General features: G+C 34.0%; 1 protein-coding gene across 1 annotated transcript in view; it reads right to left on the minus strand.

Moving 5' to 3' along the window:
- Nucleotides 1-6,108: 6,108 nt before the first annotated feature.
- The window catches only part of LOC150101695 (zinc finger FYVE domain-containing protein 21-like), a 54,678-nt gene continuing 37,623 nt past the window's right edge, over nt 6,109-23,163 (minus strand). The window contains exons 6-7 of the mRNA XM_090400729.1: nt 12,001-12,131; nt 6,109-6,272 (exon numbers count right to left, since the gene is read on the minus strand). Coding sequence (XP_090256855.1) covers nt 6,237-6,272; nt 12,001-12,131 — 167 coding nt within the window. The 3' untranslated portion in view covers nt 6,109-6,236. The remainder of the gene's footprint in view (nt 6,273-12,000; nt 12,132-23,163) is intronic.

The following is a 23,163-nucleotide window of genomic DNA, read 5'->3' on the forward strand; positions in this document are numbered from 1 at the left end:
GAATAAAAATGTAACTTACAGTCTGCAATAACAAACTGCCCCCCCCAAAAAAAGTCTTAGCTAACACAAAATAGGATCAGTTCTGTCACAAAAAACATGCTTGTCACCTCATAGTGCTAGATGACTGTTCTTTGCTATAACTACACACCAAATCTGTATTTCTTACCAAGCAAAAATATCCACATTAAAAACCTAGATTACATTTAAAAAAAAACATAGCTACATTATAACCAAAGGCAGCATAGCATGATCACCAAGACACCTCATGTCCTTAGTGCACTGCTCATTACAATTAAACAGCAAGCATCACATAAATACATTCAAAATGAAGCAGTGGATGAGTGACTCTTAATATCTCTTTGCAATTTTATTTATTTAGAAACATGCAACTTTAGTTGAGGTCTAAAAATGTTAATGTTTCAAACTTTGGTTTCTACTTTTATTTCAAATGTATCAAACTTTTGGTTTGAGACAATTTACATGACAATACTGAAAGCTCCTACTTTCAACATTGCATGTAGCTTGTCTCAAATTTTGATCAGTTATAGAGCATTTTAAGTAATACTTCTTATGCTAATACATAATCAGCACACCCACAAGAAAGTGACTGTTGCGCCTTTATTTCTGCAACTTAACCACCTCACCGGCCATTATGGATCAAATACGCATCGTCATACGCTTCTTATCCATCATATATTTCAATGTAATATCGATGGTATTACAATTTTAACATGCACTTCGCATCCATGATAAACTTGACGTCTTGGCCGGTAGCGTGGTTAATAGTGCAAAATTCATTTTCTTTTATACTTTACCTAGAAATAATGTAACAAGATTGAACTGTTTTTATTTTAATTGCTGTAAATATATATTAATACATATATTACTCTGTTACAAAAGCATGATCAATCAATCCCCACTGAGATGTTTCATTTCAAATTTTTTTTTTGGTAAAGATTCAGCAGATTCTTCCTTTCCTGGTGCTAAAGTCAATCTATATGAACCACTTCTCCTTCAGACAAGCACACGAGTTATGTAACTAACACCTACCAACAAAATTCACACTTCCAGCATTCATTATTTTCAGATAATTATAGTACTAGCAGTTAAAATTTTGGAATGAAGTATTATTGACTTACTCTTTAGTTGGGCATAACTGAAGATGAAGTTTCCACATTTGTTTGCAAAGCTGAAATGAAAAATATTTCTACTTTATCCTACTTCACTAAACATTTCTCTAATTTTGAGTGCTAAAACCTAGATCCAGAAGAATAATGGAAAGGTATGTCTAAAGGCAAATCCTTCACCATATATCTCATATTACAGTGTACTTGATGCATGTCAGGTTTTGCAGGAATATAATGTGTGGTTGTCATTTCAACAAATTCACTCAAAACAAAGCAGTGAGTGAGTCAAACTATTATATAGTTAACAAGCTCTATACATAACTCTTTGTACAATGTTATTTATTAACATGAAGTATATGCTAATAATCAATGGTAATGTTAGACATTTACCAGTATTGCATTATGATGTACAAAACTCTTGAACTTACATATCACGCTAGTACCATTCTTCCTGTTATGTGGGAGATTTATAAATTTTATAAACTTATAAAGTTACACAAAAGGCAATCATTTTGCTAATTCTAAATTATGAATGAAATTAATGTTTTTTAAACTGCAAAGTAAATGCTGTTTTTGAATATAAAATCAAAAATACAATTTTATATACATATATCCACTCTGATTCTTTTCCTAACACTATTCCCAGACATTCAAAAATAATGCATGGTCCTGACTTTTAAATCATTCCAATATTTTTTAATTTCTTCATCAATGATGTTCACATAAGTAACTTGGAGCTGAATTTAGATTTACAGGCCTAGATGACATGATTACCCAACTAAACATTTGTGGATACGCTAGTGAGTAGTATGCATTCCAGCTTTGTAAGGTTATGGCTGATGAGTTTAAGGGATTCCTCCCCCCCCAAAAAAAAATCAACACTTATCCTAATTGGCAGCTTCTTCCAGATGCTTTAGAAGCTATCAAAACCATGCTTTCGCTATTCCAAAAGATATCAAAGATTTTCATCTGATCTGGTGGTATCTAATTTACACTTCACGGTTGGGATTGTCACTTTAACAGATCTAACACACCTCTGAAAAATGAGAGAAGCTGTTGGTGGTTAGCTTTCTAAAGATGTTTCATCTCTTGCAGGTACTCATGACACCCTTTGTAACAATTTTTTCATTTACTTTTTCTATTATCTCTTGGATGCTATACTTAGAACATCTAAACCTTATATTAAAAAAAGTGATAGCATACAGCAGTCTTCACAAATCCATTCAGACTTTTCTCTGATTTTCATCAGCAATCCATATCCAGATTGGCTGATGTAAAGCATATTCTCCCGACTTGTCTATATTTAAGTTTTTGATAAATTTCCAGTAACACCTTTCCTTTCATTTTTCCTTATTTGACTAGAATTACTTTGCAATACAAAAAAAAAATAAAAAAAAAAATTGTTTTATACAAAAGAAAGGTTACAAATCTGGGATAATTTCCAGTAGAATGAATGCAACAGGTATGTTACACTTCATCCTGCTCTGGCATCTAACAATTACTGAATAATTATACATATATTTTCTTATTGTTGGTTGTTCAATATCTTAAACAAAAACCTAATTGCTATATCTGCATAAATTCATTTTTCCATTTCTTCATAGCAAATTGTTCAAATTTGAACTTAAAATCATTTAGTTAAGGACTTCACTGTTTTGTATGAGCCCACTTATTAAAAATTCATACTTATGCTCTTTATCTTGAAACTCTTCTCTTCAGATTTTTCATCTATCTTTTCTTCCTTGTAATAATGTCATTTATGACATTATTACAAGGAAGAAAACGAAAAAAATTGAAACAACAACAAAAAGCTGCTGATGTATTGGTTTCTCGACAGCAAGGAATGATAGTGATAGTCAGAAATATAAACTCAGAAGTTCAAATATCTTATAGACAAACTAGTGTATGCTTGATTCTTATTTTAGTTGCTTAGCTTTGTCCCATCTAAAATATTAGAATTCCAAATCACCCTTTACTTCTACTGCTGAAGTTATTTGACTATGACAAAATCTCAACATTTCTTATGGGAAATGGCCAACTATCTATAAACATCACGATCAAACAAGTTTTAAAGTCTGTTTGCCACTGGCAAAAAAAAAAAAAAAAGAGGGGGGTATAAACTGGAATTATATTTAATTCATAATTAAATTACAACCCCATGATAGAATTTTCGTTTACTGATTAAATACCATTTTAGTAAGTCAAAACTTATCCACTTATTCTTGCATAAAATTTGGGATTAAATTCAAAATGGAAATCAATTCTTTTCCTTCTTCAACTTACTGTTTCTGCTAATTGATTTTTTTTAGCTTAGGATACATTTACTTTCAATAATTACACATGCACATTACTTTTAATTACTATTTCAGAGGAAATCCCTCATTTTATTCCCTATTACACTGTTTATGAATTTCAAAGAAATGTTTTTATGAGCAAGCTGGTATGAAATATGATACACTTATATATGTATATATGTTAAGGCACAGAGATGAGTAATCCATTGATAACAGAAGCATCATATTTTTGTGTAAAACAAAATCATATACAATCAAGTTATTTCATATAAAAAGCTAATCTCAAAATTAACTTTTTTTTACAAGCACCGAACAGTTACTAATCAGCACTCTAAACAATATCGCTATTAAATATATATAGTTAAAAAAATTTTGCAGTTCTTATTTAATGTTCATGCATTAGCAAAATTTATTATCAGTTATGTAGATGGTGGAACAACTAATTATATCAAAATATAAAACTGTCAGGGAGGGATAAAAACTTTTGCTAATTCTCAAAAAGTACATCACTATTCCCCTTGGGAAAAATATATGCATTCTACATTTCATCACATATTAATCATGACTCCAGATGCCTGTTTATGCCAAATTTGAATTATCAGTAGATTACAAAATCTTACAAAACATGAAACAAAAAAAAAAAATAATTTTGTTTGCTTTTAATTCATGTCCATACTTAATAAGTCACGATTATGTGAAGAATAAAATATAAGCTATGCAGCAGATTTAGAGAATGCACTAGTCTTAAGAGAAACTAAAATAAATGATTATATGAGATACAAGATTGGAAATGGCCAACTATCTATCAACATCATGATCAAACAAATTTTAAAGTCTGTTCGGCACTGGCAAAAAAAAAAAGGGGGGAGGGGTATAAACTGGAATTATATTACAATCTCATGCACTTTTGAAATATACATTAAATTTCTGGTATGGTTGAGCATGTGACTAACACACCCACTTCCCAAATGACAGGCTGCAGCTTCGAATCCCACCATGAGCATGTGGATGTTTGTGATTTTTCTTGAGTGAGAGATGAATTTCACTGCCTAATGTGAGATTACCACAGCATTCAATTAAAAGCCTCAAGTCGCTCAAAAAAAAAAAAAAAAGAGAGCCACATTTGGTCTCTAGAGTTGGGTTCAGAAGTACATTAGAAAGTAAATAAAAAATATTTAAAAACCTTAGTCTACCCACAGTACTAACACACTATAGGTTTAGAACTCTTTGTGGGTGGTTGTGACAAATAATAAAAATCTCGGTCCAAAACTTATTGCATTCCCTTGTGCCCTTTCAAAATTCAGTTTTCATTTTAATTGCATTTTTCAAAAATTATGTCCACTCCTCGGAGTTAACTGACATTTTTTTAGCCATTGTACTTACCTGCAAAAATAGCATTTCAGTTAAACTACATCCATGATTGATTACATGTAGTTCAAGAAATATCCTGTACAGTTCTAATATAACTTTTTCCAGTACTACAATTACTAATAAATAAATTCATAATTAACTATGTACCCTAATTGCATTTTGTTACTAGTATTATCAGTTTGGCTCTATGATTGAAGAATCATTGTAGTATGCTTTAATTTAAACCAGTTTGAGATATGCTGGTCAAGTATTAATATGTTTTTATGTCAAAAAAGCATATTTGGATCAATTACAATGCTCTATAAAGAACAAAATCAGTAATTGTGATCATCCAGAATCAAAATAATGACCACAAAATGAGGCAGGAGTTGATTAGATTAAATTAAATATGCCTTGAAAAGAGGCAAGGCAGCAATAAAAGAATCAAGACCACAAGCTGTTAAAGCTAGAGATTAACCACTCAAACAGCCATATGGATAAAATATATCAAATAATTTATGCTTCATATTCAGGTTTCAATTTCAAAGGACACTTTGCAGCCATGCATTTAGTGATGTGCAACCAAGTCAAGGCCAATACAGTGGTTAATCCTAATTTAGAAGAGTTGAAAAAAATAAAATGTCTTCTGCTACAGTAATCAGGACAGAAAATGAGAAGAAGTAAATACAGCATGTTTTAATAACTATTTTAAAAAGCTTTATGCTGTTATTCCACCATATACATGGATATGTATACACAGTGACATGTCATATAGATATAAGTATACTGACATTCGTACCTCTCTCACACATACATACTTTAGCCATTATAAAAACAGTAAAGTAATAATAATTAAAAAATTAATAATTAACAACTTCCTTGTATAACAAGAAATAAAATATGATCATATACACACATCCAAAAACAAATGTAACTGACACTGATTTAACCATGTTTACAAGTTAGTCATTCATTTTAACAGAAGCATACAACAAAACTTTGTATATGTAAATATTTTAAAAATGAAAACTTCATAAGTGCTCTTTGAAACTGTTACGTAAGACTTTATTTTTATTTATTTATTTTTTTTTTGTCACTACTCAAATAATGCTGGAAATAAATATTCTTTATTGTACATCTCGAACTGGAACAAAAACATCTTTATATACTAGTTCGTCTAAAGTACCAAAGATATTAATAAAACTATAAAGAAATTTTAAAGTATCAGATCATTATTTTTGATCACCTGTACAAGTAAAGCAGTAAAATCCCTGATATATATATATATATATATATATATATATATATATATATATATTTTTTTTTTTCCCCTTTTTAAACAGAGTTTTATAAAATACACATCTCCAGTTTTCTTAAGTTACAATTCCACTGAGCTCAATTCTGGAAGATTTCAACCATGGAGAGATGTTACTGATTTTAAGGCATTCATACAGTGAGGGAGTCATCATGGTGATGGAGGAGAACTCAACAGCTTCAATGCCTTTAAAAAAAAAAAATAAAAATAAAAATTTGATGCTAAATGTGTATTTTTTAGAAAAAAAATTTAAATTATAATTGCAATTGCAATTAATAAAATACTTGAGCAGATTTAGATTTTATAATCATAGTATTATATGTACTAAAATCATAAAACACGAATTTGTTCAAATATTTTAGAAATTAATATTTGTAATTAATATAAACTGAATAAGAAAAGTCTTATAAACTATGTTATACTTGATAGTGATGTATTTCCCCACCCCTGGTACAAGACAAAAGAGTGTACAGAGGATTTGAAATAGGAAGTGTGACCACTATTTAGTTTTGAACAGGATAAACTTGAATTTCATATTGAAAAAACAAGAGTGTATATACAAACATTATTTAAGAAAAAATTAGAGTTTGAAAAGAAGAACCAAACCTTGGAGATTCAGTGGCAAATCCCGAAGAAAACATTGACTGATTCAGCCAGAGAGCCATGTGGTGAGATTATCTGTAAGGACAGAAAAATCAGAACTTCATGGTGGACTGCAGAAGTTAGAGACAGTCAAGGAAAAGAAGAAAGCATATCAACAGTTCCTGGCAAGTAAGTCAGCTTGTGATCTTAGAGAATACAGAGATAAAGTAAAGAACAGTGTGAAACTAGCTAAACAAAAGTCATGGGAAGACTTTGGTAAGAACATAGAAAATAAATACGAGGAAGTTGGCAAAATATTCCAGAGGCTATTGAAAAAGCTTAGAAATGGAAGAAAGAGTACTGTAAATGGAATCAGAGATGATAAAGGTGACATGAAAACTGAAGATAAAGATATCCTAGATATCTGGAGTAATTACTTTGAAAGACTGCTAAATGAAAAAAAGCAGGGGCGGCTCATGCATAGGCACTACAGAACTGCAGCACCCCCAATTTTTCTCGATATATAAATATATTTATTAATTTATTTATATTTGCTTGTAACATTTAATTTTATCATCAACAATCCTATACAATTCTCTTATTTTGTATAAAAAATAATAAAAATCCATCTTGTAGCACTTAGGAGGGCGAAGGACGGTAGCAGCACTGTGTTTACCACAGTATCATATTGCTATGTGTGCAAGCATATGCACATCATAGTGAGATGCAAACTATTAGCATAATGTGGCACTGTCCGTCGTGCAGTTCCACTGTTGTTTATATGCAGTTTGCACCAGTAGTAGAGTGTCTGTAGCTGCTAAATTATTTAACAAGGATTAATTAGCTAATTTTAAGAATAAATTGCCTACAGAAGAAATAAAATTGACCAATGATCAACAAAGAAAAACTTGAAACTGAACTTTGAGTATTCTACAGTAGACCTGACATGCATGATTATTGTAAATTAATCGACTTGTTAATATTTATAACAGAAAATAGTTTAGATTGTGTTCTTAATGAAATTACTGCATTGATAAAAATTCTCTTGACAATTCCTATGATTACATCAGAGCCTGAACGCTGTTTTTCAACATTAAAGAGAATAAAAATATTTCTGAGGAGCACTATGAATCAGGATAGGTCAAATGCACTTGCGATGATTTCAACGGAGAAAAAATTCTTCAACAGTCACACAAACACCAAGGAAAAAGTTATTGACCTTTTCACTCAAAACAAAACAAGAAGAATGGGTTTTATTTTTAAGTAATTTTATCGATAATAAACAATATTTTTTCATGAAGCAAAACAAGAAGAATATATCTTATTTTTAAGTAATTTTGAGTTATACTAAACTGTATAATTTTATCAATCATAAACAATATTTGTTCATGTTTAATTTTTTTTTTTTTTAATTTTTACCATAATTTTGATATTTTATCCAAACACATATACACTGTAGTTACAATGTGTATGTATATTTCGAAAGATGCAGCACCCCTACGATTTCAAGCCACAAGCCGCCACTGAGTGTCAGCACGGTGGTAGAAAACTCTCAGCAGGAATACATATCCATACTTGAAGTAGAAAAAGTAATCAAAAACCTGAAATGTGGAAAGGCAGCTAGAGTAGATGAAATCCTGCCAGAAATGCTCAAATAAGGAGTTATAAAAGTTTTACAGTGGCTGCATTGCATAATTCAAAAGGCCTGGTCAAAGGGTCAAATTCCAGATGACTGGAGCAGAGCTCTCATTGTAGCCATGTATAAAAGGGGAAATAAAACTGAATATGAGAATTACAAAGGTTTTTCCCTTACTGAATGTTCCTGGTAAGATTTATGCAATAAATTGTGGAAGGAAAGCTTGGTGAAGAACAAGCTGGATTCAGGCCAAATAGAGGTTGTCAGGATCAGATTTGCACTTTAAGACAAATAGTTTAGAAATCTTGGGAATATAACAAGGATTTGTTAAGTTTTGTTGATCTGGAAAAGGCATATGACAAAGTGCCAAGTGGAAATCATGTCAAAATTCTAGTTATATGTAAATAAATGGAACATTATAATCAAGCAATACAAGGAGATAGTACAGGAAGATGGTTTGATGTAAAATCAGGTGTGCAACAAGAGTGCACATTATCTCCACAGTTATTATCTATATGGATCACATTATGAAGGAAAATGGTATCAAATCTGATATCAAAATTGGTGATGTTTATCTTAGCTCTCTACTTTATGTAGAGAGCTAAGATTCCCTGACTAAATTGAATAATTGTTATAATAAATTTGGTATGAAAATCAGCAATAAAAAGACAAAGACAAGGAAAATATCAATGTATCCTGAATGGTGAACCTATAGAAAAAGTAAAACATTTCAGCTATTTAGGCACAATTTTTAGTGGAGATTGTAAATTAAATATGGAAATAGAGAATTCAGCTGAATAAATTTATATGGAATAAAAAAGAAATTAGTTAAAACACTAAATCAGCTGTATACAAGACAGTGTTCAAATCAATTTTAACTTATGGACCTGAGATCTCAGATATGAGTTCTGAGAAAGATCACTGGAGTGAACAGATGGCATCAATGGCAGCATCACATTAAAAATGAGGATATTAGGAAAGAACTTGCCATTATTAGTATTCAGGAATGTGTTAGTAGAGCTAATCTCATGGTCATTTAAACAGAATGGGAGAGAAAATATTAGCAAAATAGCAAAACAAGTGTTCTTTGCCAGTCAGTTTGGCAGGAAAAAGACCCAGAGGAAGACCAAGATGTAGATGGATTAATATAGTAAAAAGTGCCTTAAAAGACAGAAATATAAGACCTGATAATATTGGGGTCTTGACAGATAGATTAATTTGGAGGCAATTTTCTGATCAGAGGTTAGTAAGGAAAAGGATTTTTAACTTTTTCATGTAGTACTATGATAATTATCCTGTACATCCTCCACCCAAGGATACACATCAGGAATACAATGATGATAATATTAACTGCAATTATAATTTACATTTTTTTTTCCCCGAGATATTTAGGATTTAATTATTTAAATTAAATACTACTCTTCAATAAGAATTCTAGAAATTGCTTGATGTCTTCCTTCATTATTAAAAAATTATGGATGATACCATGTTTTAGTAAAACTTCAGTTTAATATAAACTGAAATAATTACTCGATATTTCGACTTTCATATCAAGGTCATCATCTGGAGTATACACATACAAAGAAAAAAGCAGTTACAATCTACAGAGTAGGCTAAAATCTCACTATTTTGGTCGACTGTTAACACTACTGGCCTAACCTCTAGTGAGGGAAAAAAAACCTTACTACATCAAAGCTAGAAAGCAAATCCTCTTATTGGTTACAAATCATTAAGGGATATATTAAGCTAGAGTGCAGTGTGCTCTCACATAATTATTATTTTTCACCAGAGGTCAGGCCATTAACATACTCTGTAGTTGCAACATAGCTTGTTTCCTAGTATATATATGTATACTCCAGATGATATGAAGGTCAAAATGTCAAGTGATTATTTTGGTTTATATTAAACTGAAGTTTTACTATAAACATGATAACTGTTTCCATAATTTTTTAATAATGGATGCTGATTACTAGGTAACTATGAAAGAAAGGATGCTTGAATGTCTTTTTCTTTATTATATTTATTAATGATCTCATTTTTTTTTTTTTTTCAGATAACTTAAGTCATGGAAAAGATGATACCCTAGATTCACTATACAAATAAAATTAACTACAGAACGATGGTATGTTGCACCCTTCAAATGGAAAAAGCTTAAGTTTGTTATATGGATTTTTTCAATTGAAGGCGAGTTAGCCGACATCATACAGGGGTAGCAGGGGTTTTTCATCCTGCATACAGACAAATCGGCCCTTCAGAACACACACACACAATTTATGGACAAAAAAATACTAGTGGTGGCGAGCAGTAGATGGCGTTGATGTAGATGATGGCAGTAGAGGTTTAGTGTAATGGTGGTGAGCTGTAGAGTGGGTGTCCTCCCTCGATGAGTCTTGGGACTCCTTGAAGATGTCACGAAATAATAATAACACGTGGAGGATATGGGATTGGATTATAAGATACTAATTTGGATAAGAAGATGGCTGACTGATAAATCAGAGGTATATGGGAGATGTGAGTCTGCAAGATTTAAGGTGAGAAGTGGTGGAACCCCAGGGATCAGGCCTTGGTTCAGTTATTCAATTTTTACAATTAATGACACTGAGAAGGATTTAACAGCAGACATACTTGTTTGCTCATGATGCAAAGATAAGAAGAGTAATCGGGAATGCAACTGATGCGATTTGAATATGCTAAAATTGTGGGCATTTGAAAGTGGCTGTCAGTTCAATATCAGTAAATGTTAAATTAAGCATGCAATGATATATATATATATACACACACACACACACACACACTAGGGAACTCTGTCCCCAGGCCCCCCCCATTCCAGACTGGTAGGCCAGTTCTCCTTGAATTCTGATGACTCGACACTCAGGGGCTACCTTGAGTGTCGAATCTTCAAAAGGGGGGAGCTCAACCCCCCTGGTGCCTACAGTGCCCAATCCCCCTGAGTTCCTGACTGGTAGGCCAGTTCTCCTTGAATTCTGATGACTCGAATTTTGAAAACTCGAGGGGATGAAAGCACTAACTTTCATCACCAGTACTATGAAAAACAACCAACTGTAAAGAATGATCAGAATAAACATCACACTACCACTACTTTTAATCATCACTCAAAATCTGCAGAACCATTTTTGTAGAAATTTTTCTCATTCCTAAATCATCTGAAAAATCTCCCTCACTGTAAATTTAATTATTTTGCCATTAATCCTAAATTTAGTCAGATGAAACTAATTGCCAAACTCTTTCCATATATTTGACAAATTTGTGGTCACCCAGTTCTTTCGTCATCTCCTCTTTCCATGCCATTCCAATAAGCTGCACTCTTTTTTTTACATACAGAATTATCATAATAAACTACTATTTAAACATATCTGGAGTTGCACTTGCACTTTTGCCTAATTTTGCACAAAACCCAAATGTTAATGTGTTCTAAATTTCATTCTCATTCACATGAAAACTCTATAATAGCTTATTATCAACTATTGCCTTGGCTGTTTTGATACAACTCAAGGCATTAGGAAAGATATGTCCAAATATGCAATTACATGGTTTTGCCTGACTTACCACATTTGTGGCAGTACAAGGTCATTCCAGGAATTTGTCACACCATGTATTGTTTTAATTTACATTGTGTTTTTATAAATTGCTTTAAATTTTATATAAAATACAGATTATGTAAAACCTCTCGCCTACCTTCTGTAATGCTCCAATCCATGCTACGGATTGTTTACGGTTTGGAACTGATGCTACTGACATCAAAAGAGATTGTTCTTGACTTGAAAGATCCACATAAACTATTTCAGATCCATAAATTTGCATGCCACCTATGTATTTCAAGGGGAGGGGGGAATAGAAGAAAAAAAAAAAATATATATATATATATTATTATTATTATTATTATTACTACTACTGAAACAAATTAAATGACTAGAAGCTGAGAGATAAAAATAGAAACACTATTTTATTCTTAAATAAACCGCACTAGTTTCGTCTTCTTAGAAGACTTCACCGGGTGCATAACATGAGATCAATACCAACATTGCAAGAGAAAATCTAAACATTAAAATGCTAACGTATTAACATTTGAAGGTGTTCTCTGTGTATCTCTTCATTGTTGGACATGTGCATTTATTCAAGATCTCGTGAACGCCAAAGTTGGATAGCAGCACAATGACAGTCCAAGAGATTATAGATTATAACTAAGGTTAGGGTTGAGATGTACTGGTCTGAGGACAATTTCTTTAGATTCTACAATTTTTTTTCGTTTGTCATAGCAGTGATAGATGTTTTCTGATTTGTTCCACATGACTGGTAAGTGACAGAGTTTTCGTCGTTAGCATCACAGATTTAGGATGTGGTTAGACATCACATATAGCAAAGTGTTCGATATCGACCCCCGGGGGGGGATTCAATAAATGTCTAGGGATCAAAAGGGGGGGGGTTAAACTTTTAATGTTCTTTATAAATTTCTTTAAGTATTTTCTTTAAATTCCTTTAATTATTTCTTATCAAGAAGCAGCAATGAAGTAAAAGGGTGAAGGAATTATTTTTAAATTGAGAAATTTATTATTAATAACATTTATTTAGTATGATGGGGGTCGATGAGGGATCAAGGATTCCATGGAGGGGTCAACGGTCTATAAAGTTTGCAGACCCCTGTTCTAGACATAACTCAATAGATTTTTCAGTCAGGCCAAAATAAGGCATGTTGCAGTTGCACCAAACACAGTAAATGCCAGATTTTAAGTTATGTTTTTATTTGGATATACTGAGTAAGGAATGGAGCGTGTGTAGAGGAGTGAAAGAAGTCCAGATGTTAATTTCTTTGAGAATGTTAGCTAATTTAGGCAAAAGGGAACTAATATACAAGGGTGATCTGAAAACTTCTTGTCCTAATAATGAAAAAATAAATTTATATTTCAACATAATCTCCCTTAAGACTAATACATTTATTCCAGCGATGCTCCAGCACCATTATCCCATCCCTGTAGTGGTTCTCAGTAAGATCTGCAAAATACTCCTCTACAGCTGCAATTACCTCTTGATCAGAAGAAAAACCTGACCAGCAAGGAAGTGTTTTAATTTTGGGAAGAGATAGAAGTCAGAGGGAACCAAATCTGGGAAATAGGATGGATGTTCCAACGATTCATAGTGCAGATCCCTTAATTTTCCCATTGCCAAAACACCTTTGTGGGCAGGTGCATTGTCCTGATGAAAGATGATTTTTTCCTTCTGCAAACCAGATCTTTTCCTCACGGATTTTTTTGTCTAGTCTGGTTAAAAGATCGGAATGATATTCCACAGTTACTGTTTTACCCTTTTCAAGATAATTAATAAACAAAATGCCTTCAGCACCCCAAAACACCGATGCCATGACCTTTCCTGCTGATGGAACAGCCTTTATCTTCTTTGGCACTGAACAACTGGTTTCTGTTCAGTTTTGACTGCTGTTTGGATTCTGGTGTGTAATGGTGAATCCAAGTCTCATCCATAGTAATAAATCAATGCACAAAATCAGTTTTATTCTTGTTAAAATGCTCGAACTGTTCAGAGATCTTCATGTGAGTGCGTTTTTGATCTGCTGTGAGCAAGCACGGCATTCGTCTTGTACAAAGCTTTTTAATTTGCAATTCTTCATACAAAATATATCCTACACGTCCTTTTGAAATGCCTATAGTCTCAGCAATTTCATGCACTTCGACTTGCTGGTCATCCAATACCATATCGTGCACTTGATCAATGATTTCTGATGTTGTTACACTTTTGGACGTCCTTCACTTGGATCATCTTCAAGGCTGGTATGGCCACTGTTACGTTGTTGTTTTCTTCTAATTTTCTATCTTTATTATCTCAATAATAGCTATTATCTATTCTACTGTCTAGCCTAAGAAATTTCTATCTAGGTTTATTTCCTTTTCAGATACTGGCAAAATTTATATTATGCTGCACCAGCCAGTATCCTATAACAGAAGAGATTCTTGCTCAGGGAAACAATCATAGATCTTAAGGCATACACACATCATTATGCACTTCATTACGGTTGCATAGATTTCTGGTACTGGCAGTCGTGACCTGTAATCTATCTTTATAGACCTTCTAAATTCTTCCTGCTAAGGTTCTATTTTATAAGTGGTAATTTGATCTCGTAATCAGGCATGACTCAGGCCTAAGTAATGAAACATGTCGATTGGAATTTTAAGACACGTACAACTAAGATGAATCATATATTCAAAAAAATCTCAATTTCATAATAAATAAAGTTAATACATTCTACGTTAGTCAAACACACTTAGTTAGTTTCCAAATTATTAATCAAACCTAGATAAGGTAGAAAGCAAACACAATACCACATAAACTTATGATCCCTTTCCACATGCCACTCATTAATTACATATTATACATCCTGGTGTTACTCAATTAAAGGCTATCTGCAATCTTAATTTCCTTATCAAACTCAGTCATATTCAAATATGAGAATAGTTTCCGAACAATTCTTTTGTTCAACGGAAACTAGCTATTCCAAATAAGTATTCTCACTAAAGTTCTCTAATAAATTGTCCACATCTTATAATTAAACACAATTTTCTTTCTTCTAATACTTCCGAAACATATAATAAAGTTCTCTACATTACAGAATCCTTTCTGGAGGTCTAGTTGCTACCACGTGTTGGTTCTGGTTACCTTCCGATTTGGCTGTCTCTGGGCCTGGCATTGTGGCTATGTCGTCCTTGAACTACTGCCGGACATAAACGTGTTTCTGCGGCGTCTAAGGGGACTTTCTTCACTCCTTCCGATGGGACATTCAGCGATGGCATGATTCTGCAAAGGCTGATAATTCACAAACGGCTCCACATGGAATCTCTTAAGCATCTCCAGGAAAAGGCCTGCTGTCTGACATCGCAGCACCTACGCTCCTCACTCTCACGAACCACCTGTCAAATCTCACCAAGCAGGAACCAAGAAAAAATAAGAAGAGAGCTCAATATGGCGCGCATCATCTTATATTCTCCTCTCGTGCACCCTGTTTTTTGCTGGGCCTTTTCCACATGACCCTTATCGTTTATGCCCTTAAGTCGATCCCTTACTCTCCCTTTGCTCTTGGGTTGCTGTTTTCATGGAAAATGTGCTACCGTCACCTTCTGTGTAGGCCATTGCCTCCGGCGCTACGCTCAACGGTTCACATGCGACCTTGGGACTGCTACTGATTACCTGTCTGGTGATTTCAGTATACTACATAGCTTAATGAATCCAATAATAAGCCAACATTTCTCTTATATAAATTCTCTAATTTGATTTCTGTTAGACAGCAATAAATTTCAATACATCACATATAAGATATACATATTCTCACATATATTAAACAGTTTTCTTTATTTTCTGCTGGTGTTCAGGAATTTCCTTAAGTAGTTAGATTTTGCATGTTAAATCCTGAATAAACAATTTCCTTGCGAAATTTCTCCATTCAGGATCTAACAAAGGTCCCCCCTTTGAGAAAAAAAAGTTTTTCTGTCTCTTCAGAGAAACTCTTTTTATACCTCCCTCAGTTCTCTGGGGGAGGACTATTCCACTCCTTGAAATTTAATTTGGGCTTACGTTTGGATGAAAGAGCAGGCTCTACACCCCATCTGATTTACTTACAATCTTTCTTACGACTAGTTGGGTTATAACTAGTCCTTTCCGAGTTTTGCACCAGTTATTCTTTGACTTCTTGTAGGAGATAGTTATATTCTGCCTGATACCAGCATGGTTAATCTCTAGCGTATCCTCACTTGTCTCACGCTTATTTTTGTTTGTAGCCCCCTCTTCTGATTATGTTCCTCCTTCTTCGTGGTTAATTCTATCAGGATTCTTTGATATCTTGACAGGGAGGCCTCACTCTGTTCTGAGTTGATGAGTGCTTTAAGCTTAACATTTCCTTCAGTCAGTCTGGGCTCACTCTCTCTCTGGAGTTTCCGATGCACATGGATACCTCTCTCACTTCGAGCTTGCAATCCCTTTCCAGCCATTGTATTTCTCTTCCTCCCTTGAAAACAAACCTCACTTCTAGAATAATCACAGAAGAAACTGTATTTAGTTAAAACGTCATTTCCCAGGATTAGTCTTAAATGAGGGGGAGAGTTTCTTGGCAAAACTATGAAATTGTGCCAAATGCACATGCCAAATCCAGGCAGGTTTACTTTCAGTCTCACTGACTTCGAAGCTTGGGTAGTAGAGGGGGGGGGGGATATCCCCAAAAGTTTAATGGGTTTTCTCAGAAGTTTTGTCCTCCCTTTTACATAGGGTTCTATCCCCCTGAAACAGTTTTTAAAGATAATCGAGGCCTGTGAACCTGTGTCTATCAACGCCCTGAAATTTCTCCTGCAGATCCTTCCTTCATCCGTCATTTCAGGGTTGTCTCTGATTACTCCCCCCCCCCTTTTTTTTCTTGCTTGCTACAAACATGAGATTTGGCCTCTGAATGAAAGTTTCCCTTTGAGTTGCCTTGTCTGTTGAAGCAGTTACGGGCTATATGTCCTAACTTATTGCAGTTGTAATACCTTGGGGACTCTCGGTAGTAACCCCTTGCATTATCTCCGTCCGCGGACAAAGGAGAGTTGCTATTGCACATGGCCGAGAGTTCCGTCAGACTATGCATCATAGTGTCCATTTTGTCAAGTAGTGGTCTCTGCATCCTTTCAACCTCCTTGTGAATTAAGTTATTGTTCTCTCATCTAGCAAGGCAGAATTCTCCTGGTTTGTCATGGAGGCTGATATCAACTGATTAAGTACAGCATCGAGATGTTCCATGATAGGTTGTTGCAATCTCTCCACTTCTTGTTTTATTAATGAGCGAACCTCGCTAAAACTTGGACTGCCAGTAGCAACCTGGTAAACTATCTCAAGTCTACCTTCTTCACTTCCTCTTTGTGCCTTCTTTTTCTCCTTCTTTTCTGGATGTTCCTTCACAGTGCCTTGATCCCTATTGCGGTCTCTCTCTCTTCCTTAATTATATTAACAGACCCAACTATGGCTGTGGGACAGATGTCTCCAAGCAGCTGTTCTCTCTCCTTCACGGCTGCATAGCATTCTTCTAAGTTGGTTATATTTTTGCCAAATGCTATCTCCCTCAATTCTTGCCTAAGCCCTATTCTGAAGTGCTGGAAGACTACCCAGTTCGGATGGTGCTTGTCTTTATCAGTGACACGCAGGGTATTTGCAAGAGTTAGCAATCTATTGTAAAATTCTGATACCTTCTCCTTCTGCACCATTTTCTGAAGTTTCCATAAATTCGGACCCACATTCCTTGCCTTCGAAAACTGAGATATGAATATTTCTTTGAACTTTTGGTAATTCAGGGTTTCCTTTAGAGTTGGTGAGGAGTAAAAGAAATTCTTCGCCCTTCCAACTAGCTTGCTACGTAGCAAAATTAACAGCTGGAAGTCGCTCCATTAGCCAATCTTCCTCAGTTCCTCAATATATTCAAAGAAAGTTCTCACATCGTCAGTGTCTTCTCCAGAAAATTGAGCGAATATCTGTTGATGGTTTATAGTTCTGAAGAATTCAGAATCATTTAGTTCTAAGCTTGTTGGGAGAGACATATCTGCATTCAGCTTACAATCTAACATAAAACCTTTCTCTCAAATTTCAACATTCCCAATAAATGCCTGACTGCCTGATATGAGGTCAAAACCAACTTACAGTGATTATGGATCTATTAATTAAGGGGACCTAATCACATCCTGTCAGCTGCGTCGTTCTTTTCTTCTAATTTTCTATCTTTATTATCTCAATAATCGCTATTATCTATTCTACTGTCTAGCCTAAGAAATTTCTATTATGCTGCACCAGCCAGTATCCTATAACAGAAGAGATTCTTGCTCAGGGAAACAATCATAGATCTTAAGGCATACACACATCATTATGCACTTCGTTACAGTCACATAGATTTCTGGTACTGGCAGTCGTGACCTGTAATCTATCTTTATAGACCTTCTAAATTCTTCCCGCTAAGGTTCTATTTTATAAGTGGTAATTTGATCTCATAATCAGGCATGACTCAGGCCTAAGTAATGAAACATGTTGATTGATTTAAGACATGTACAACTAAGATGAATCATATATTCAAAAAATCTCAATTTCATAATAAATAAAGATCATGCTAAGGAAGTTAATACATTCTATGTTAGTCAAACACACTTAGTTAGTTTCCAAATTATTAATCAAATTAGAACACACAATTTTCTTTCTTCTAATACTTCCAAAACATATAATAAAGTTCTCTACATTACCAAATCCTTTCTGGAGGTCTATTTGCTACCACATGTTGGTTCTGGTTACCTTCCGATTAGGCTGTCTCTGCACCTGGCATTGTGGCTACGTCGTCCTTGAACTACTGCCCGACATAAACATGTTTCTGCTGTGTCTAAGGGGACTTTCTCCACTCCTTCTGATGGGACATTCAGCGATGGCATGATTCTGCAAAGGCCGATAATTCATGAATGGCTCCGCATGAAATCTCTTAGGCATCTCCAGGAAAAGGCCTGCTGTCGACATTGCAGCACCTACACTCCTCACTCTCACGAACTACCCATCAAACTCATCAAGCAGGAACCAGGAAAAAATAAGAAGAGAGCTCAATATGGCACGCATCACCTTATATTCTCCTCTTGTGTGCCCCCTTTTTTGCTGGGTCTTTTCCACACAACCCTTATCGTTTATACACTTAAGTCAATCCCTTACTCTTCCTTTGCTCTTGGGTTGCTGTTTTCATGGAAAACGTGCTACCGTCACCTTCTGCATAGGCCATTGCCTCCGGCGTTATGCTCGACTTGCACAGTTCACATGCGACCTTTGGACTGTTACTTATTACCTGTCTGGCGATTTACAGCATACTAGATAGCTTAATGAGTACAAAAATAAGCCAACATTTCTCTTATATAAATTCTCTATTTTGACATAAATTCTCTAATTTGATTTTCCGTTAGACAGAAATAAATTTCAATACATCACATATAAGGAATACATATTCTCACATATATTAAACAAGTTTTCCTTATTTTTCTGCTGGTATGCAGGTATTTCCTTAAGTAGCTAGATTTTGCATGTTAATTCCTGAATGAACAATTTCCTTGCAAAATTTCTCCATTCAGGATCTAACACCACGTTTAAACTCGGCAGCCCATTCTTATTCGAAAACAAAGGAGAAGAGTGCCCATAAACTTTTATAAACTCTGAATGAATTTCTTTTGCTGTTAAGTCTTCTTTTATAAAGAATTTTATAACTGCACGATACTCATGCAGTTATAAAATTTGCTATCTATGGTCGAGGCCGAGAACCTTTCAGACCACCTTCGTATAGTAAAGATATGTAGTCTTTTTCATTATTTCTATCTTCAATATGGTGAAGAGGTGGATTGAATAGTAGCTTTCTGTTTGTTTTAATTTTGCTGAAAGATTGTAAGAAGAAACTAAAGTTCTTTGTTAATATGCCAAGTTAATGCCAAGTTTTTGAGGCAGATAGTGATGGGACTGTGCATGGAGAAGAGATAGCTCCTGATGTAAGTGGGTTTTCTATAAATGAACATCTTTAATTTTTCATATACACGAATGAGTTTGACATCTAGGAACGGGAGAGAGAGCCATCAATCTCTAATTCTGTAATGCAGTAAATTGGATTTTCGGGTTGACTGTTGAGATGATCTAGAAAATTCTAGAAGCAATCAGGTCCATGACCAGATTAGGAAATATCATCTATATATCTCTTTCACAACCTAGGTTTCAATGCGAACAGATAATTTTTCCCCAAAAGATCTAAATATAGGTGGATTGATACGGTACAAAGTGCCTTAGATGATAGAAATATAAGATCTGATAATATTGGAGTCTTGACAAGTAACCGACTGATTTGGAGGAAAATTGTAGATAGGAAGTTTGTAATGATGTAAATTTTTCATGTAGTACTATCATATCCTGTACACCCCCTTGAGGGTACATGGCAGGAATTTGATGATGATGATGAGATCTAAATAATATAAATTTGTCAGTTATGAGAGATAAAGGATTGCCCATGGCTAAGCCAAAGTTCTGTTTGTAAACAGTGTCTTTAAACTGAAAATAACCAGAATTAATGGATGGGTGAATAAAGACATTACTTTTTTTCAATAATTATCCTTTAAGAGAGTTAGAACTTCTTCTGTAGGCACATTTGTGAAGAGGGAAAGAACATCAAAACTAGCCATAATTTCCTCTTTTTGAATATGTAAGTCTTTGACACTCGATTATATTGATTACCAAAAATTCATAAAGAAAATACTAAACTTAGACCAATCATGGAAGGCATCGATTTTCTCCTACATATAAGCACTCAGAATATTTAGCTCAAATCTCTAAAATATTTATTCAGCTTGACCTCCTCTTTCCTCAAAAATTCTGTAGATTTCTTTTTGAGTGTTTTTGCTATGATGAACTGGAAAGAAAAATTGTAGAATCTAAAGAAATCATCCTCATTCAGTACATCTCAATACTAACTTAATCTCTCGTAGTTAATAATCTATTTACAGTCCGAGAGATTAAGTTATAATCTCTCGGACTGTCACTATACTACTATCAAACTTTGACATTCACAAGATATTGAACGCATGCACCTTCAACGTTTTAATGTATAGATTTTCTCTTGTAATGTTTGTTGGTATCTCTCTCTCATGTTATGCACTCGATGAAGTCTTCTAAGAAGACAAAACTAGTTATGTGGTTTATTTAAAAACAAAATAGTGTTTCTATTTTTATCTCTCAGCTTTCGGTCATTTAATCTGTTTCAAAAATATGTCTCTCAGCCGAGTCAATCAGTTATATCATATATATATATATATACATATATATATAATATTATATTTTAATTGTACTGTATGAAATATAGTTAATTATAGTAATACATTATGAAAATTATGGACACAACTATCGTGTTAGTTGTGTAAAACTTTAGTTTAATATAAACCAAAACATACACTTGACGTTTCGACCTTATTAAGATCAACTTCTGGCGTATACGTATTTATACAAAGAAACAAGCTGCATTGCAATCTACATGGCATGCTAAAGTTACTGATCAACAGTTGAAACTATTTGCCTGACCTCTGGGGTTAAATTAAAAAAAAAAAAAAAAAACCTCACTACATCAAAGCTAGAGTCCTATTATTATCTATTAGGATACAAAATTAAATTAAGCTGGACAGTAACATGTTCATACAGAAAATAATAGATAAATAAATAAACATAAAATAAAATTGCTTATATAAATATACATATAAATCGCAACTGGTATGGACAGTGGCCAATAAAAAATTGCTTCGAGTCCTAAAGTCAGGGTTTGCTGGAAACTAAGTGGGCTGAATGTGTGCCATCCAAATTCTTGGGATTTTTAAGTCCTCATTATTATTAAGATTAGGGTGGTCAATCAAAATTTCACAAGCTTCTTTAAATTTCTGTTCATACCAAGTGTTTGTATGATGCAAAGAAAAAGTACGTTTCCAATCAGTTCGATGGAGGGTAAACGTATTGCTAATAATTTTTAATTCTTGTTTAAGAGCTTGTTCATTAGAGCAAATTGTTATAGCTCTGTTTTTGAGGGTGTTGATGACTCCAAATTTTTGCGAAGAGTGATGGTGTGTAGGCTTACGGTAAACAGTGAAGGATAGACTGCCTGAGGGAAGACGTGTGCCTAGTGTATCCAGGAATGGGAGCGAGTACTGATTTTCAATTTCAATAGTAAATTGTATGCGTTCATGTTGTTTGTTCAGGTGGCTAAGGAATGTGTTTAATGTTTGGCAGCCATGTGGCCAGATAACGAAAACATCGTCACTGTATCTAAGCCAAACTGTAAATTTTTGAGTAAAGGAATCTAGAGCATGTTGCACAAAAGCTTCCATATAAAAATTAGCATAGTGGTGAGCCCATGGCCGTACCTTCTTTTTGTAGGTAAAATTTATTTTGCCACATGAAGTAACCGGAACGTAGCATGTGGACAAAGAGAGCCATGATATTGGGTGGAAATTTGTTATGCAGAAGAACTGTGTCATTGATTGGGACATTTGTGAAAAGGGCAGAAACATCAAAACTGCCTAAAAAAATCATCTTTGCCAAGTGTTATGTTTTTAATTTTGTTTATGAAGTGTTGTGTTGTTCTTTATACAGGAGGGGGAATGACCTACGAACTCCTTGTGTCTTGATGCTAATTTCTTGGCTAGGTGATAATTAGGACTGTCTATTCCCTCAACTATCGGCTGAAGCAGAACATCATGTTTGTGTACCTTGGGAACACCATATATTCTGGGAGAACAGGCATAATGGGGTTTTAGTTTTTTTAACAGTGTCTGATGGCCAAGAGGTGACAGACTTAAGTAATTTCACAGTTTTTTTTTTAATCCTGTTGGTCAAATTATAGTTCACAAGCTGATAGGTGCTGTTATCGGAGACTAGTTGATTCATCTGATGAATATAAGTTGATCTGTCAAGGATGACCGTGGCATTACCTTTGTCTGATTTTGTTATAATTATTTCTTGATTAGCTTTTAATGACTTGATTGCAGCTAGTTCTGTTTTTGTCAAATTGCTACATATGGTTTTCTTTTTATTCAAAACATTGCTGGTTTCTAAACGAATTTTATCAGCTATATTATTTGGAAGAGATTTAATGCCTCTTTCTATGTGGTATATAACATCCAGTTTATTAACAGTATATTAACTTTAGCTTGCCATGTAGATTGTAGTGCAGCTTGTTTTTTTGTGTGTATATATACACACACACACACACACACACACACACACACACTCCAGATGATGACTATAATGTGAAGGTTAAAACGTCGAGTGTATATTTTG

The sequence above is a fragment of the Typopeltis vanoorti genome, chromosome 11 (genome assembly GCF_054136105.1).
Source record: "Typopeltis vanoorti isolate ZY-2024b chromosome 11, IOZ_Tvanoo_1.0, whole genome shotgun sequence".
Classification (NCBI taxonomy): Eukaryota; Metazoa; Arthropoda; class Arachnida; order Uropygi; family Thelyphonidae; genus Typopeltis; species Typopeltis vanoorti.